The 16538-nt window shown below is 34.5% G+C and overlaps 3 protein-coding genes and 1 long non-coding RNA gene across 5 annotated transcripts in view; 1 reads left to right on the forward strand and 3 right to left on the reverse strand.

Moving 5' to 3' along the window:
* Nucleotides 1-5835, reverse strand: part of LOC120326992 (tRNA (32-2'-O)-methyltransferase regulator THADA-like) — a 108914-nt gene extending 103079 nt beyond the window's left edge. For both annotated transcript variants that reach the window (XM_078111477.1, XM_078111476.1), the window contains exons 1-10: nt 5715-5835; nt 5267-5352; nt 4804-4919; nt 4329-4525; nt 3522-3740; nt 2864-2955; nt 2086-2375; nt 1501-1566; nt 819-1009; nt 476-631 (exon numbers count right to left, since the gene is read on the reverse strand). In XM_078111477.1, the coding sequence (XP_077967603.1) occupies nt 476-631; nt 819-1009; nt 1501-1566; nt 2086-2375; nt 2864-2955; nt 3522-3740; nt 4329-4525; nt 4804-4919; nt 5267-5352; nt 5715-5802 (1501 nt within the window). In that variant the 5' untranslated portion in view covers nt 5803-5835. The remainder of the gene's footprint in view (nt 1-475; nt 632-818; nt 1010-1500; nt 1567-2085; nt 2376-2863; nt 2956-3521; nt 3741-4328; nt 4526-4803; nt 4920-5266; nt 5353-5714) is intronic.
* A 7-nt stretch (nt 5836-5842) lies between these two features.
* On the reverse strand, nt 5843-7911 carry LOC120326497 (dihydropteridine reductase-like). The gene has a single exon (XM_039392806.2). It carries the CDS (start codon nt 7802-7804, stop codon nt 7100-7102), a length of 705 nt encoding a protein of 234 aa, XP_039248740.1. The 5' UTR covers nt 7805-7911; the 3' UTR covers nt 5843-7099.
* Nucleotides 7912-11400: 3489 nt separating this feature from the next.
* LOC144421950 (protein FAM200C-like) lies at nt 11401-12036 on the forward strand. Its single transcript, XM_078111575.1, has one exon. It carries the CDS (start codon nt 11401-11403, stop codon nt 12034-12036), a length of 636 nt encoding a protein of 211 aa, XP_077967701.1.
* A 3317-nt stretch (nt 12037-15353) lies between these two features.
* On the reverse strand, nt 15354-16335 carry LOC144421874 (uncharacterized). The gene is made up of 3 exons (XR_013475006.1): nt 16214-16335; nt 15954-16080; nt 15354-15766 (listed from the first exon to the last, which is right to left on the reverse strand). It is a non-coding gene; the product is annotated as an uncharacterized LOC144421874 (long non-coding RNA).
* Between the last annotated feature and the right edge of the window lie 203 nt (nt 16336-16538).

The raw sequence follows: 16538 nt of genomic DNA on the forward strand, positions 1-16538 counted from the left end.
TATTTCCTTGTTAATCGCACCCTAGTTGCGGTATAAGATTCAAAGGGATGTTCAATGGCCACAAAGAAGTTGTCTTGGACATAGGAGTTAAAAAGTTAGACCCAACTATTCACAGTTTCCAATGTCTGGTTGAAACCCCACGCCACCATCTCACAAAGGGTGTAATAAATTGGGTGGGTAATCCAAAGATTCCGGGTCTGACCAAACGTACAGTAGCTTTTCACCGAGCACTGGTAAGACAAAAAGAATTATTATTCGCTGCGAAAAACTCAAACTCATTGAATATAGTGACTTCAAATAGGATGGTAAAATATTCGGTTTTTGCCATTCTGCAAACAGTCAACTAATTATACAGCACCATACCAATAATTTGAAGTTCTGGAATATTTCTCATCAAAGTTTTCTGATTTTCAATATATTTAAAATTGTTATATGCATAGCAAAACAAAAATATAATCGTGTTCTAAAATATTACCTGTGAGCAAGACCATATGAATATCAGGCTTTTCTTCCATTACATAACTCGTACAAACATGTTGTAGTAAACGATTAAGTGCGGTATAAGTTGATCTTTTTTCCCAACTTTGTGATAGAACATTTTGAACAAGATGTTTAGCAAATTCATCATTACCTAATAAAACAAAATATTTAGTGAATTAAATGAGTTGCGTATTAGAAAAATAGTGGATAGTTTGTTTCAACATGTCTTTGAACTTTATCATAAAAATATAAACACACGAACCACGTCAACCTAATATTTTTTCTTGCTTCAAGTATTGAATAAAAAAAATACTTGTATTCGTGAAGAAATGTCGTACCTAAATTAGTCCCAATTTGAAGCAAGTTTGACAACATATCATTGGCCTGGTGACGGATTGCATCAGTTGGATGTTCTAACTTATCAAGTGAGTAATTGAAAAGTTTCTCAACAACACTCTCGGATTCACTTGATTTCTTCTCAAATAGTAATTGCTTCAAACTCTTTGATGACGATTTCTTAGATGCATTTCTTTAATATAAATGAAAGCATTATTTTTATGAATAATATTTGATAAAAATGGTTTTGGTTGGTTAGTACATTCATTCACTATTGTCTAGTTTTTCTTCATAGTGATCATTTAATCAGTCATGGTAGAAAAACTGTTCAACTGAAAAAATTGAAAGTTAAAGTATAAATTATTGGCTCTATATTTTTGAGTGATGCTCAAAGAATTTATTCAAAACAGATAATAAAATCATGACCTATATCAAGCAAACAAGCATTATAAAGCAAAAAATATAAAATAAAATGAATGTGTGGTTGTCACTTGTCATTGACACTGCGGTTTAGAATCTTCAAAATCTAAAAAGTGGTTTCAGAAATAGATTTTAGATTGTTATTTTTATGTCTGTATATACAAGCAAGTGGCTTTGTCTGGAGCCACTTCACCAAGTGTTGTCAAGATCCTTGTTTAGTTTCATAGTTCTTCAAATTATCGTAATTTCAAAACAAAAACTTACAGAATTGTGCAAGTCCATTGCACAAAACATTTAGAAGCAACAACTTGACTCGAAATAGATTCGCATCTAGGAATAAATGAATAGTTTAAATATAGTAAATTAGTGTTAAAAAACAACACAACCCATTAATTTCTCAACTACTTCTATGAAAATGAAGAAAATTTATTGAACCCAACTCTTTTTGTGCATAATTGTACCCAAATGATTCAATAATTCAGCGCACTTTGCACAAAAGCTGCTCTCTCTAGAATATATTTCAAATGACCTGTTTTTTTTTGGATCGCCCTTTTATAATGATGAAATGATATGCTATATCACTCACTATTGACTTGAAATATGGAAAACGCATTCTACAATTGGGAAAACTTTGCAATGGTTTCGTTCATCGGCAGATTGAGTAGCAAAGGCCTAACATGAAATGTTGATAGGAAGAATAAACCTAGAACAATTATTGAGTAGGTAAGAAATATGGTGCCTTCAATGCACAACATTGCAAAAAAATCTTAAGCAGAAAGCTTATTAAGTTTTTTTACATCCCAAAGAAATTAACATGAACAGTCATTATTTTGCTTTCTAATGCCTCACCTTACTTCAGCTATGTACATGAAATGCAAAATATCATCAACCAGTATAGATTTTTGCTTTGTTGCATCAATGTCACTTTTGCAATTTTCATCCTGAGTTTCAACAACGCAAACTAAATCATCAGTATGTACCATAGTTAAAGCACCATTGCAAAAACTTAATGCTGCGAAAACATTTGATGATAAAACAATTCCAATGGGATATTTGTCGATGGGAGAATCAATGATGCAGTCATCATTGGAATTGAGAGATTGGGAATATTCAACCATTCCATTCAACAGCTTTTTGATCTTAAAGAATAAAAAACAGATCAACTTCAACTATGAATAGATTTAAAATTAGTAATTAATTTTTAAATTTTTTTCAAATAGACTTAGGAAAGTCTTTTTAACAACTGAATCTAAAATTAAGTCTAGTTCGACTATTGTTGCATATGGCATATCTGAATTGCTTAGTTGTTGCATTATCATTCAAGATGACAAATATTCATATGAAGAAAATATGACATACAATTGACATCAAGAACATGCCATAGTAGATTACACAAACTATTAGCCGCATCTTGGAAACTTGCCAAACTTTATTTTCAAAGTAAACCTAATTTATATTTTAAAGGTACCGTAATCAAATATTTTTTGATAATTAGCATTACAGCCAACTTACAAGCAAGAATATAATAAAATATCCTACCAATATGAAATACTAAAATAATCTTAAAACCAATCCTTTTAACAAACATATTACTTGTTCATGTCTCTTCAGCCGATTTAAAACTAACCTTTGTAATCAAAATATTTTTCTTATATATTGTATTCCATATTATGATCCATGTCATTCCAGCTGCACTATAGCATTCCCAACTAAAATGTCCTGATATTTAACAAATGAGAAATTGCCAATTATTATGAACTCCATTTATGGAATTCAAAAGATGTTAGCCAATAAGAAGGCATATTAATATCGCAGAGCATGACCCTTAGTGTTAACAGACCAGTGGCCAGGTTAACCACTCTTTAACAGCTAAGAGGACATAATTTATCTCTCATAGGATTAGATTCACTTCTCAGTACTATAGAAAGCATATTTTGACTAACATTATTGGCAAGAAGAAAAATGTTTTTAATAAATACCATACAGGGTGCCCTGAAGAACATGACCTGTGTCATTTGGAATATATTTTAGGTGGAACATAACTTTTATGTAGAGCATCCTAGATTACTGAAACTTTTTGGTATAATCATACACAAACAGAAGTTAAGTTTTCAATAAATTTTCTTCATTTTTAGCAATGGGTTTTGTTTAGTTTGGGTCACCCAGTAATACGCGATATTTTTAAAGCACATACCGACTTTGAATCTTCAAATAAAAAACTTAGTCTTTTATTTAAATCTCTCCAAAACACATTCACTCCTTGAATTAAATATCAAATACATTACCTGATGCAAGAATTTCTTGGCATTTAGTTACTAAATGATGTAGAATATGTTTGACAGTGCTCATTTCCAAACTAGGATCCATAGAAATACATTTTTTGATAATAGATACACAACATTTCAATGTTATAGCTACGTCAAAATGAAGATTGTCCAATCCTACATTTGTGTTGTTGGATTCCAGAAGCAAAAAACCAAGAAACATGTCAATGAAACACAAAACTGAAAAATAGATAGATGGAATCAAGCTTATTGTTTCAATAACAATTCAAATTTTTTTTAAAGGCATAGTGTATGTTGCCTAGCTTTCAAAGCATTAGACTTAACCTGTCGCGCCATCATAAGTTACAAATATGGGGCTCAAATCCAATGGCCCCCATCTCACAAGGTAAAAAAAATATACGAAACGTGGATCCAGAAAAATTCTAGTGCTCCAAAAATAAAAGCTCCTTACATATCAGTAGAAGCATATTTGGAATGAAAGGAGTGAATGACCACCATACAGAAAGGACACAAATTGCACAAAACAAATTCTTCCAAAAATAAGTTGAGATAATACCTCTGCTTATATGATTTACGAAAATTATTTGAAATTTACTCTGTATACTGTGATGAGCATATTCATTAGACTCTTTTGAAATCATGGGTAATAAAGTTCGGCCTCGGCTATTGTGTACAATTTAATGATAAACCTCAAACCAAAAAGATCATTGCCCTTTTCAACTAGCTCTGAATATCTACTATATATCTAAATACCAAAGAGTGTGAGACAATATGAAAATGACATATAATCAGAAGTTCAATACCAACCATTTTTTGATTGATCTTTCAGAGATTCTATCCCCAGACTAAAATTCTCCAAACAAGCTAACAAAACATCAATGATATGTCTTCCAGATTGTACAGAAACACCATCCTTCACAGTGTTTATAAGATCGTTCAAGCCATTTGATATATAAAAAATTATCCTTTTTCTTGCAGAGGGGTTTTTCACCTTTTGAAGTACACTGCGAGATTAAAACGTCTTGTTGAAATTCCACATACATTCAAACAATTCCTTGAAACTCTTTACAAGCGTATAAGTAAAATTGGCAAATACCAATAATGTATTATTAGCATCACATTACTTAGGACCAAAATATCAAAGTTCCAGAAACAAATAAAAATTTAGAAATGAAGTGAAAAAACAATCAGATATTATAAATTCTCTTAAGGTAAATAAAAGTCAGCTTCAGTAAAATCAATTATGTTAATTATTGCAATAATCCAATAATCAAATACTAACCTTACTACTGCTCTTTTGAATGGATGTTTTGAATTGGCAATTATAAAATATTTTACTAAAATATTTAAAACACAATCGGGAGGCTTCTGCTCAATGTTCATCAATTGGCTTCCAACCTTCCAACCAAAATAAAATATATAACATTATGGAATAACAATTGGACAATGAATTCCGAAACTTCAGTGTTTTCAAAAAAATTGTTTTACATGCCTAGAAACTGAGTAATCTGACCTAAAAATTATGTTACAAGAAATTTTCTTTCAATAGCCAACTCCAAGCTATCAAAAACAAAACAAGTATACAGAACATTATTCGCAATATTTGAGCACAACTCGTTGTATTTGAATGTAAAAAATAATTCGAATCACCTAATTAATGAAGCAATGAGATAAAAATAATAGTGGCAATAAGTTGTGGAACGCTAAAATGAACCTAATTAACAACCTTAGCCTCAATATCTTACATTTCTTAAATCTTGTAACAATTTTCCATCATTTTCTGCAAATTTCAGATTGTGGAGCAAGGTTGATATGTTTTCATTTTCCAGTTCTATTCAAAAAAATAATAAAAATTATTACGAAGATAGCTTGAGGTAAGTCTTTGTAGTACTAGTTTCGTAGTATGTGATCAAAATCAAATTTGGAATTATGTTATTTGCAAAGAAAGGTACTTTGTGAAATGACAATGTTGAAGCTATAACATTGTGATTGACAGATCTTAAAACATTTTGATGTATTTTTGACAAATTGTGTGTACAATGTATATTTTCAAAATGGGGTCACATAGACAGATGTTTTGTCAAATTCACATGAACATCTATATCAAATTTATACGATTGTTGTGTATTTTCTCGAAAAGTTCAAAATTGATGTAAAGTTGTCTAACTATGTAACCAACGACCTGTAGTTTACCTTCTTCGATCTGTCCCAGAAACAATGCACATTGAGGTAAAGTTGATAAATGAGATGACTCAAATATATCCTGTCTGGATTGATTCATTCCCCCAACATTCACTATTAGACATCGACTATATTAAACACTATTTATTGCATCAAAAACACCAATAAACAACAATTGTATTGAATAGTCATGATTGCATTTGTAAACTCACAATGGCAACAACACAGCAAACAAAAAATAAACAATTATCCAAATTAATTTCAATATGATTTGCATGCACAAGATTTGCATAACGCTCTAAAGATGAACTTTTAGGTTAAGGTTAAAATGTTACCTTCATTTTAGGATCATACACTAAATAAAACTACATGCCAATTATAGGAACTCTAGAAGTAGCAATCAAGAAATATTGCGGCTGAATTTCAAATCGCCAAACCATTTTCGCATAGTAAATTAGTTTGTATGGGTTCTGACATATAGAGTATTAATACGCAGAATGGTCATTGAGCAAACTGATTGTTCAGACTCTGATACATTAACATTGAACAGGGCAGGTTTAAAACCATGCATGCCAGTTTTGTTGCCCAATTATTATTATTGTAATATAGTAATGACATGTCGAAAGTTCACAAAAGACACAAATTATGAATGCAAACAGCAACAAATAATATAAATCACAGGATGCATTTTCACAGCACAGAATAGATCAGGTATAGGAATGCAAGTACCATAGTTGTGAATGATGCTGACACATTCAAAAATGCATTCCTTCCTGGTTTAAAGGAAAACTTCAGACTCAGTAAACGAGCTAGTTTCTATTAATTAGTAATAAGCACAATTTTGACGCTTTCCAAAATACAAACGTATGGGGTTTAAAAAAATTGGGTGTAGATGAAAAAAGACTCAACTCCCGCTATGATTACACCACTATTCCCCAACCAAATACAATTACAAAATCATGATAAACAATGCTCGAAATACAACTTATTAAACAAATTTCAATTAAAAAGGCACTACTTAGTTATATTGCAAATGTTTCCACTAGAACTGCATTTCCAAACCAAGAAAAATATTGCTTTGTATTTGTTTAATTTCCCTAATATTGTTTGGTTTCAGCATTATTGTAATACACGACACACTTGTGTCTAACACTAGCTGAGAATGTATTGAAGATTGAACAAATAATGTGACCAGAGTTTCTTATGCATAGTGAAGAGAACATCAATAGTTTCAAAATAGGCCAAGGGAGAAATTTATCGAAAAATAATTGGTTGGGAACCACAAGACTAGAACAGCATAATCACCAGTACAACGAAAGAGTATAATCCCTTAACCAATTAAAAGATAAAACAAGCAAGCAAACAAAAACATTTATTATTTTTAAATCGGTTAACAGTTAAACTGGTACAACTTTGGTATTTCCTTTCTCAGTAACCAGTTTCAATAAACTCCCATTTTCAGGTCTGTCGGATCCTTTTGCCCACTTTAGCAGAAGTTCGGCAACAAAATCCAGTGAAGTCCAAGATGAGAAATCTGCATCTGGCATCCCTTTTCTGTTCATCGGAGTATCAAGTGTTATAGGTAAAACGCTGACTACTGTAGTATTTTCTGGAATTCCGCTTGATGGCGAAGCAACACTTTTGCATAGCTGATGAACAGCAGCTTTTGCCATTCCATATCCAATCATGCCAGGAGTTCCCTCTGTGCCCGCAAATGCCCCCGGAAAAGTGAGAATCCCGCCAGAGTTTAAAAATTTTGTTGCCAGATGAGCTGCTATTGTCGAGCTCCACACACTTTGCTTCCACATCAGGTCTGCGTTTTTGACTAAATTTTTAGACTTGGCATTACCACCAGCCCATCCACCTGCGACGCAAAGTATGGCATCAACATTATTACCATTTAGTGCGGATTCAACTTTTGTAACAACCTCATCTTGTTGGTCAGTCCAAGACGTTAAATTGGTGATAAGAACGTTGGAATCAGCGGCATCGTTGGCAACCAGATCAATAGATGCAACCCACACGTTGTTTTTCTTGAGCAGCTCGACACACTTGCTTCCAAGCGCTCCCTTTCCTCCATAAACAAGAACTCTGCTGCACATATTTTCTTTTTACAGTAAGGCCAAACTTTGCAACTCAACTAGAACACAAACAACGGTTGTTGTGAAACTTGTGAATGAATTGTGGAGCTAAGCGCACACGTGGGTTATTTACAATCGTATGTTATCAAGCGTGAAAAATCAATTTAAGTGTGAATATTTTTTCACGAAACTTTTAATTAATATTCGATCATTTATCGGATTAAATTAATCAATTTGAATAAGTAGGAAAATCCAATTCACGGATTTATATTGAAAATTTAACTACCGTAATTGAAAAGCTGTAGTTAAAACAGTCTACGTCATATTCCTAATACGATACATTGCTTTTCTGATTTTTATAATGACATGCAATCATATTTAAAAGTTTTATCATGTATACCCCAAGCATGGAAAAACAATTTAGTAAAAACCCCTCAAGCCAATCCACATCTTAGTCTATTGGAAGATATTAGAAGCATCGATAAAACTTCCAGATACATATATGATAAGCTTCGTAATGTAAAAATCTTGATGCCTAAGGAGAAAATAGAAAAATGGTCAAATGAACTGTCTTCGATCTTTTCATGTTAAATTTGCTTTGCGAGCAGTACCTACAAATGACCTATTATTTAGGATAAATAAGACATCAAGTCCGAAATGTACATTTTGTGAAAGGAATGTTGAAACCGTGTTACATTTATTTTATTTCTGTGAATTTGTGCAACAATTTTGGGAAATAGTTAATGCATGGCTAACTGTTGAATATGGTTTAAATCTTAATCTGACATATAGAGAAATTTTAATGGGGGTAGAGCAAAACCAAGGTATAAACTGTGTTTTATTGAGTGCAAGATATTATATCTATAAATGTAAACTACGTAATGAAAGGCCTCAATTTGATCAATTTTTATATATGATAAAAAGTATATTTAAATGTGAAAAAATTATTGCAACTAGAAAATGTAAACTGTCGAACCACATTAAGAAGTGGAAAGTTATCATGAACTCATTTTTTTAAAGTCCAATTGTGTTTTTTATGTGTTATATCGTGTGGATAAAAAGTGATGTTTTTATTAATAAAAATAAAAAAAAATAAAAATAAATACGATACATGGTAAAATATTATTAATAATCGATTTTAATCGGTAAGTATGTTGATAGGTATTTGTCTGTCTGTATTTCTGTCTGTCTGTCTGTTAGATGCACGCGATATCTCCCGAAAGCGAGATTGAATCTGCTCCAGATTTCGCATGTGCATTTAACATATCTCGGACCAGAAGCCTATTTTGGGCGAATTATGTCGTATATAAGCGAGTTATTAATTAATTAGTGATGGGACACAAGGTGTCACTATGGAGTAAGAGCGCTGTTTTGGATCCCCTAACTTTCGATCGATAAGTCTTCGGTCTCTGACCGATATTCTCGTTGTGATGTCATACAGTATAATCTTCTGGTCATTTTACAAATTCTTTTGAATGACAGAACAAAGTTGAAATTCACGCTTTGGTTGGTTATATATTTGGATTGTGGCGAATCTGTGTTAACAGTAATAAGGATAGGATTTAGACACAAAATTATAGGTCGTAATATTGGTGGACTCGAGGTTCTGGACGACCTTGAAATGCTTCCTGTGGAAGAGAAAACATACAGACCTATGACAGATGTCAGGATACAAAGAGTAACAATTCATGCTAATCCTATTGTTGATGCATCTTAACAAAAATCGTGAATCGGGATTAGTAGTAGTTTCTGCCTACTTTAGTACCAATCTTGACTCCTTGCCATCAAAAATCTGTGAAACCCTAGACATATTCTCAACAGTGTATAGACCAGGGGTCCGCAACTAGGGTTGGGACCCCCGAAATTCCGGGATTTTGACTGTTTTTTTCAATCCCGATCCCGCAATTATTTCCTAAAAATTCCGGAATTTTAGGGCATTGTTATCCACATATAGATATTCTCACAAATGGTAGGTTATACCATTTTATTTAATATTTATTTATAAATAAGCCATCCACGCTTGCAGTTTGAGTGGAAGTGGAATTATTGCGCTAAATGTTTCTCAAATTGTACCAAGAAATTATTATTTGACTAGTAGACTTGCCATTATTGCCGACTTATTTAATCACAATTTGAACTCAGAATAGCATTCAGAATTCACACAATGACTTTGCAGGGTTTTATTCACTATTCAATACGAAAATAAAACAGCCACACTTTTGAAAAGTAAAATCAAAATGGTCAACTATCGTCTTCATAAATATATATCCGCATTGCGGCGTCTGATATGATAATATTTTTAGCTCAAAATTGGGACAGTTAATTTACAAACGCTGACAAGAATGATCAAAGTTGACCCAAAAGTTAAAAATTGGAATAAAATCCCGAAATCAATCCGATATTCGACAATTCGTTAAAATTATTCGATTTGATGAAAAGATACTATTTTGACACCCTTGCGATCTGTAATCACGTCAGTAATCTGGCGAAACGCGTGATAGTCCAACACTGATGCGATGGAACTCAATAAAACCTTCATAAATTTAGTAAATTGCACTACTTCACGAAAGCATGGTGGAATTGACGATTATTTCATACCTCGAACACAAGAACGGTTATCTTTTTCGGATAGTTTCTGTGGTCTGAAAAGTCGAATAAGCGTTTCGACATAATAAATGCTACGATTTTTGCCATCAAATTATTCTCGGGCCTTGCACAAAATTCATAACGTGAAAAGATACGTCCATCTGTGATCGGGGGAACTGGCTCTGATGACCGTGTGTATGGTCGTATCGCTCCTCCCTGTCTATACCGAATAACTTGGCGTTTATTGTTGTATATTTTTATTATTGTTGCAATGCTTGTTTTTCTGGTTGACGAATAATAAATCTTTCTCTCTCTCTCCCTCTCTCTGTGAAAACTACTTTAAACCTTTTTAGCGATAACAATTAATTATTGTAATGAAATACAGTTTGTTTGCATTTTTCATTTCTTCCGCAAGTGTCCACAATAACACTATTGAATGATTTTGGCAATGGAAGACACATATTGAATTGTAACAAAAATGAATTTGGTTGTGAAAAATGGACAATACATGCGATAATAATGAGGGTGGAACGGGGAAGGACGAGCAAAACCGAAGCGCGTGATCAGCGGTGCGTTCGAAGTCCCCGTATTACCCGTGCAATCTACCTTTAACAATAATGTGAGGTGCTCCGAAGACGCTCTCGTTTACAATGTAAGAAAACAGTTCTAATATCGGCAACTATTAACCATTTGTTCGCGTTCGACTCCTTATGGGTAGAAAATGTTCACGTTTTGTGATAAGTGTGCCGCGAATATTTAAAGAGCTAAATAGTGTGCCGCGATATAAAAAGAAAAGGTTGGAAGCCATTGCCCCAGATGCTCTAATATTTCTGCGTCGATATTACATGAAATAAATACGTGATTTTGTTGTCATGCAAGTTGTTTTAATCTTTTACTTAATTCCGAAAAATCCCGGGATTATACGACTCAATCCCGGGATATCCCGATACCGGGATTTCAAAAACTGGTCCCGAAATCCCAACCCTATCCGCAACTACGGGACTGGAATTGTTTTAAGCGGAAAGAAAACAATGGAAAAGTATCTCACAATCTTGGGAAAATCTCAAAAGGCATCGTATAAAGTGGCATATTTAATCGCAAAAGATAAAAAAAAAAAACCACACACCATTGGAGAAACACAAATTAAACCTGCTGCTATTGCAATTAGTCAAATTATGAATGGAGACAAGGTAACTAAGGAAATGAAAGAATCACCAATGTCTGCAGATACCATTCGCCGACCTATCAGCGGAATGGGTCAAAATATTAAGTGTCAACTGATTGATAGAGTCAATAGAGGAAAATACGCTTTGCAATTGGACGAAACCACGGATACGTCTGGTTTAGCGCAGTTGAGCGTGTTCGTTAAGTATATAGCCAATGGGAAGCTTGAAGAGGCGCTTTCTGGGACATGCACTGGTAAAGACATATTCTCAGCAGTGGAGACGAGTACTAGTATTTGTACTGATGGGGCTGGGGTCATGGCGGGAAAACATAAAGGTTTTTTAGCAAGATTATTACAAATTGCGCCTCATATCGATTTTAGGCATTACATTCTTCATAGGGAAAATCTGGCTAGCAAAACACTGGACCAACAATTAAAATGTGTTCTCGATTCAGCAGTAAACATTGTTAATTATATTAAATCGAGACCACCTTCAGACTAGACTGTTTACTATTCTCTGTGATGAAATTCGTTCAGAGCTTTAGAGTCTTCTTCTTCATTCAAAAGTGAGGTGGTTATCGCGGAGAAGAATTCTGACCCGTTTGTTCGAGCTGCGAAATGAGGTATACTTGTTTCTTATGGAAACAAAACACGAACTTGCTGCTAATCTTATCGTCCCTGACTGGTTAACAAAACTGCTGTGTTTATCTTGTATTTTTGACAAGATGAACAGTTCAAATTTGTCATTGCAAGGTGAATTAATTAACGTTCTAACAGCGAATAACAAGATTGAAGCTTTCAAAAAGAAAATTCAACACTGGACTGCCCGAGTCGAAAATGAAAGAATGGATATGTTTTCTGAGCTGAACGATTTTCTCGAAGAAAACGAGTTCAGTCAAAACATTGTGAAACACTCCATAATCAGTCATAGTCGTGACCTTTCGCAGTGTTAATAAATATATATATATTCCCGAAAACACAACACCACAGCAGCACGACTGGATAAGGATTTGATTGAAGAATTGGATGACCTGTCAAGTGATCGCGGGTTGAAGATCGCATTTGATGGCAAAACAAGTTTGGCTGAATTTTGGATTTCAGTTGCAAAAGAATATCCGGAGTTATCAGCTGCTGCAATGAATGTTCTGTTGTCATTCGGAACTACCTATATATGTAAAAAGACTTTTTCTGAGTTTTCATACATAAAAAACAAATACAGATCAAGGCTAAAAGTAGAAGAAGATCTTCGAGTTGCTGTCTCCCAAATTAAACCTCGAATTGATATTGTGACGCCCCTTGTTTTATCTTTTAAATGTTGTCATGTGATAATATTGCTATATTTTGTATTTTAACACTGAGGGCGCTGTCGATTTGTTTTTTTTTTGGTATCCTGTTAGCCTATGCTGTGATTTGCAGCAGTGCAGTTGTGATTGTTTCAGTTAGATTTTGAGTGTTTAAGAGTATTTTATATCTGCAAAAGTGCCTCTAAGTCTCAAGTAGGTTATCAAAGATGTTTACTCTTGGTTTTATGACTATTAGATTGGGATTGTTAGATATTTTGATGCTAGACAGTAGGATGATATTATGGTTTTAGTACCGGTACAGTGCAATTACAGTTGTTTTGGCGTTGTATTTTTAGTTTATTCATGAAATTGGCTATCAACAGTGCTGTTCAAATCTTGTGCACCTGTGGAATTGTTTGTGGTTTTTTAAAGTGCCCGTCATGGGTTATTCTCAGCCTATTTTGCAAGTTGTAAGTAGCTGGTTTAGTGTACCGTATTATAGGGATTATTCCAGCTGCTATTGAAAGTTGTCTTTGATTTCAGGGTCCGTCTTTAATTTTTATTGTTTTCTCATATTGTACTGCCTGGTATTTGTTATTTTTATTGTATGCTTTTCGTTTCATTGATTTCATTGGTGTATTTGGTTGTATTAAGATTGTAATTAATAAATAGAACAAAATAGTATAAATTGAAGTGAATATTGGGAGGAAACTTGACGTCAGATCATATTGGAAGATATTCTGAACTTGGATAATTATTACATAGACTGCCGGTACGCTACAGAATTTGGCGAGAGCACGCCAGGATATCTTCTAAACATAATATGTCACGCAGAAATAGAAAGAACGCTCAAATGAAGGGAGAGGATGACTTCGTTGCTCGAATGAAGGTACTGGAGGCTAAATGGACAACAATGGAAGCGCGAGTAGAAGGAATCGAAGGAGCAGTAGATGAATTTGGGAATGATGTAAAACAGTGTTATGACAGTGCGATGGTACTTAATCAAGATGTGAGAGATTGGCGAGAGGAGCTGCAAGTGACACTGCATGGTTTTCAGGAGAACGTGATTGAGACATTAGTGAAAAGCAAAAGTGCCGAAGTCGGTTTGAACGAATCCGGAGGAATAGCTGAAGGGGCAGGCAAAATGGCACCACAGAGTTATGTGATGAGGGAGGACCAGAGTGACAAGGCAGAGCACACTGAGTCAAAAGTTACACCACTTGACAACAACTGCGGGAGTAGACTTATGCCGGAAATGGAGTCTCCACCTATCATGCCCAGGTATCCGGTTGGTTTTTCTACCCCTATGACAAAGGGTTGTACTAGTGCATGTGGGATTATGTTCAGGCCAGAAAGACAGCCGGAGAAGTTTGATGGATCGGAGCCTTGGGGCTCATTTCTATATCTTTTTAAAGCTATAGCCAAGTCTAATGGTTGGGATATGGACACGATGGGGAGCGAATTGGGCCTTTGCATGGTAGGCGATGGCCTGAGTCATTTATTAGAATTGTCTATGGATGAGCGTGAATGTTTTGAGTCGATCGCACGCCATTTTGAGAAGTATTTTGAACTGGAAGGTGGTATTGAAGCGCTTCGAGCCGCTTTTAGTCAGCGCGTGAAGTTGGCAAGAGAAACCTATAATGAATTTGGCGTTGCATTGAGACAGCTTGCTAGGCGAGCTTATCCATACTTGAGACCCGCTGACCGAGATGACTTGGCAAAATCGCAATTTTTGCGAGGATTAGACGACAAAGTTCGTTTGCACATTGGTCTTTTGCAACCCGCCACATTGGAAGATGCAATGTCGTTGGCTACCAGATATCAATATTATGAGAAGTCATGGGAACCCGCAAAAGAGGTGATCAAACCAAGGGCTACTGTTGCAAAGATTTCTAGCGATAAGGCCGAGGTGATATTTGGAGCTGATATAGTCCAGGAGATTTTAAACCGCCTGGCACAACTGGAGGCCTTAGTTGCGGAAACGTCGAGATCCCGCGTATCTCCGACTTTTCGTACCTCTTGTTTCAGATGCGGACAGGTGGAGCATAGGATCAGTGATTGTCGCAGTCCACAAGCTCATACACTACCGTCCACACCATGTCCCCGCTGTAAGCAAACGGGTCATTGGGCTCGAGATTGTCCAAACAACACGGGTGGACCGACTTGTTTCCGATGCGGACAACCAGGGCATATTAGCCGAAACTGTTCCCAGACCACTGAACAAAGACCAGTAAGTAGTGCTCCCACTCCCAACCAGTCTTTAAACTCGGAACAGCAGGGATGAGGTCCGCACTCCCTGCTACACTCTAAGAAATATTTACCGGCAATCGCCTGGCATTACATATTACTGGAATGTAGTTGTGAAATTTTAATGCGATTTTAAGGTAAATATCACAAGAATTTTCGGTAAAATCGCTGTTGAACACCTGTGAATTTTACAGGATTTTCCTAGTAATCCTTACAATTATTTTCTAGTAATTTTTACCGGCAATGCGTAGTAATATTTACCGACGCTAGCCTGTGAATTTACATTACAAATTCGGTGAATTTACATTCAGAACCCGGTAAAAAGTACCGTAAATCTCCTGGCATTACATTTTACAGGATATGATCAGTAAAAATCACAGACTATTCTATGAAACAAGGTTTATTCAAAAAATAAAAGTGAACGTGAAATGAATGATTGAAAACTTGGAAAAATGAGAAATTGTATAGTGAAAAGTTAGAAATGCGAGGTAAACAGAAACTTCTCGTTGAAGAAGTTTATGCTCGCAGGGTATCCGTTCACATAGTCACTTTAAACAAGTCTCTATAGACAGCCTCTAAGAGAGAATAGTCTATGGCAGAGGGGGAGTCTTTCCGGGTTAGTGTTGCCCATGCTGATTGTATTGCATTATCCATTTGCTTTGAGGAACTCATGGTATTTTCTTCTCCATAACTTCAAGTTATCTGAAATGGAATGTACAAAGAGTTTTACCCAAACAACTCCAAAATTTAAAAATATTACTTAATTTTCGAATAAGATTTAACATTTTGTAGTATTCAATCAATCAATCTAATTCTTTTGCAAGTTGAAAATATCTGAAATTATTCAATTGCATATACTAGCATTCATTACAAATTTACAATATCCCACCTTTCTATAAATTTTCATATTTTCTTTTCCTCTTGGAGTTCAAGGACAAAAATCTGTGGGCAATCAATCGATACAGACTTTTCCAGTATTACCAAACTTTGTAGATGAGATGGAAGAGGTAGGCTACCTGAAATAGTATTGAAATGGAATAAATTATTCAGAAGTCCCTAAATAATAAAAATTACACTCCTAATACTTTATTGTCAGAGCAGATGACAAAGTTTCTCTTTTAACAATTTAAAATTAACATTATAACTAACCTCAAATTCTTCTTCCTTGAAATAACATGTTAGTAAGAATCTCAAATATTATGAAGCCTTAGACATTGACATTTTCATAGTTCAGAGTTGGGGCAGACAATTTGTTCATGCCTGCATAATCAAATTCTTCAGTTTCTAAAAAGAAAACACTGTTAAAAAGGATTGTATTCATTCCCACCATCATCATATGTAATATGTTCGAATTCGATCTTATTCAAAAGAGAAATTCAACAAAATTTATAGAATTGGTTTTGGTAAATATGCAGAATAAGGTGGATAAATGTTGTTTTGATTAATTTTCTATTTATAGTGTCATAAGTTAAAA

Source organism: Styela clava, chromosome 4, assembly GCF_964204865.1.
Source record: "Styela clava chromosome 4, kaStyClav1.hap1.2, whole genome shotgun sequence".
In the NCBI taxonomy this organism is placed as follows: Eukaryota; Metazoa; Chordata; class Ascidiacea; order Stolidobranchia; family Styelidae; genus Styela; species Styela clava.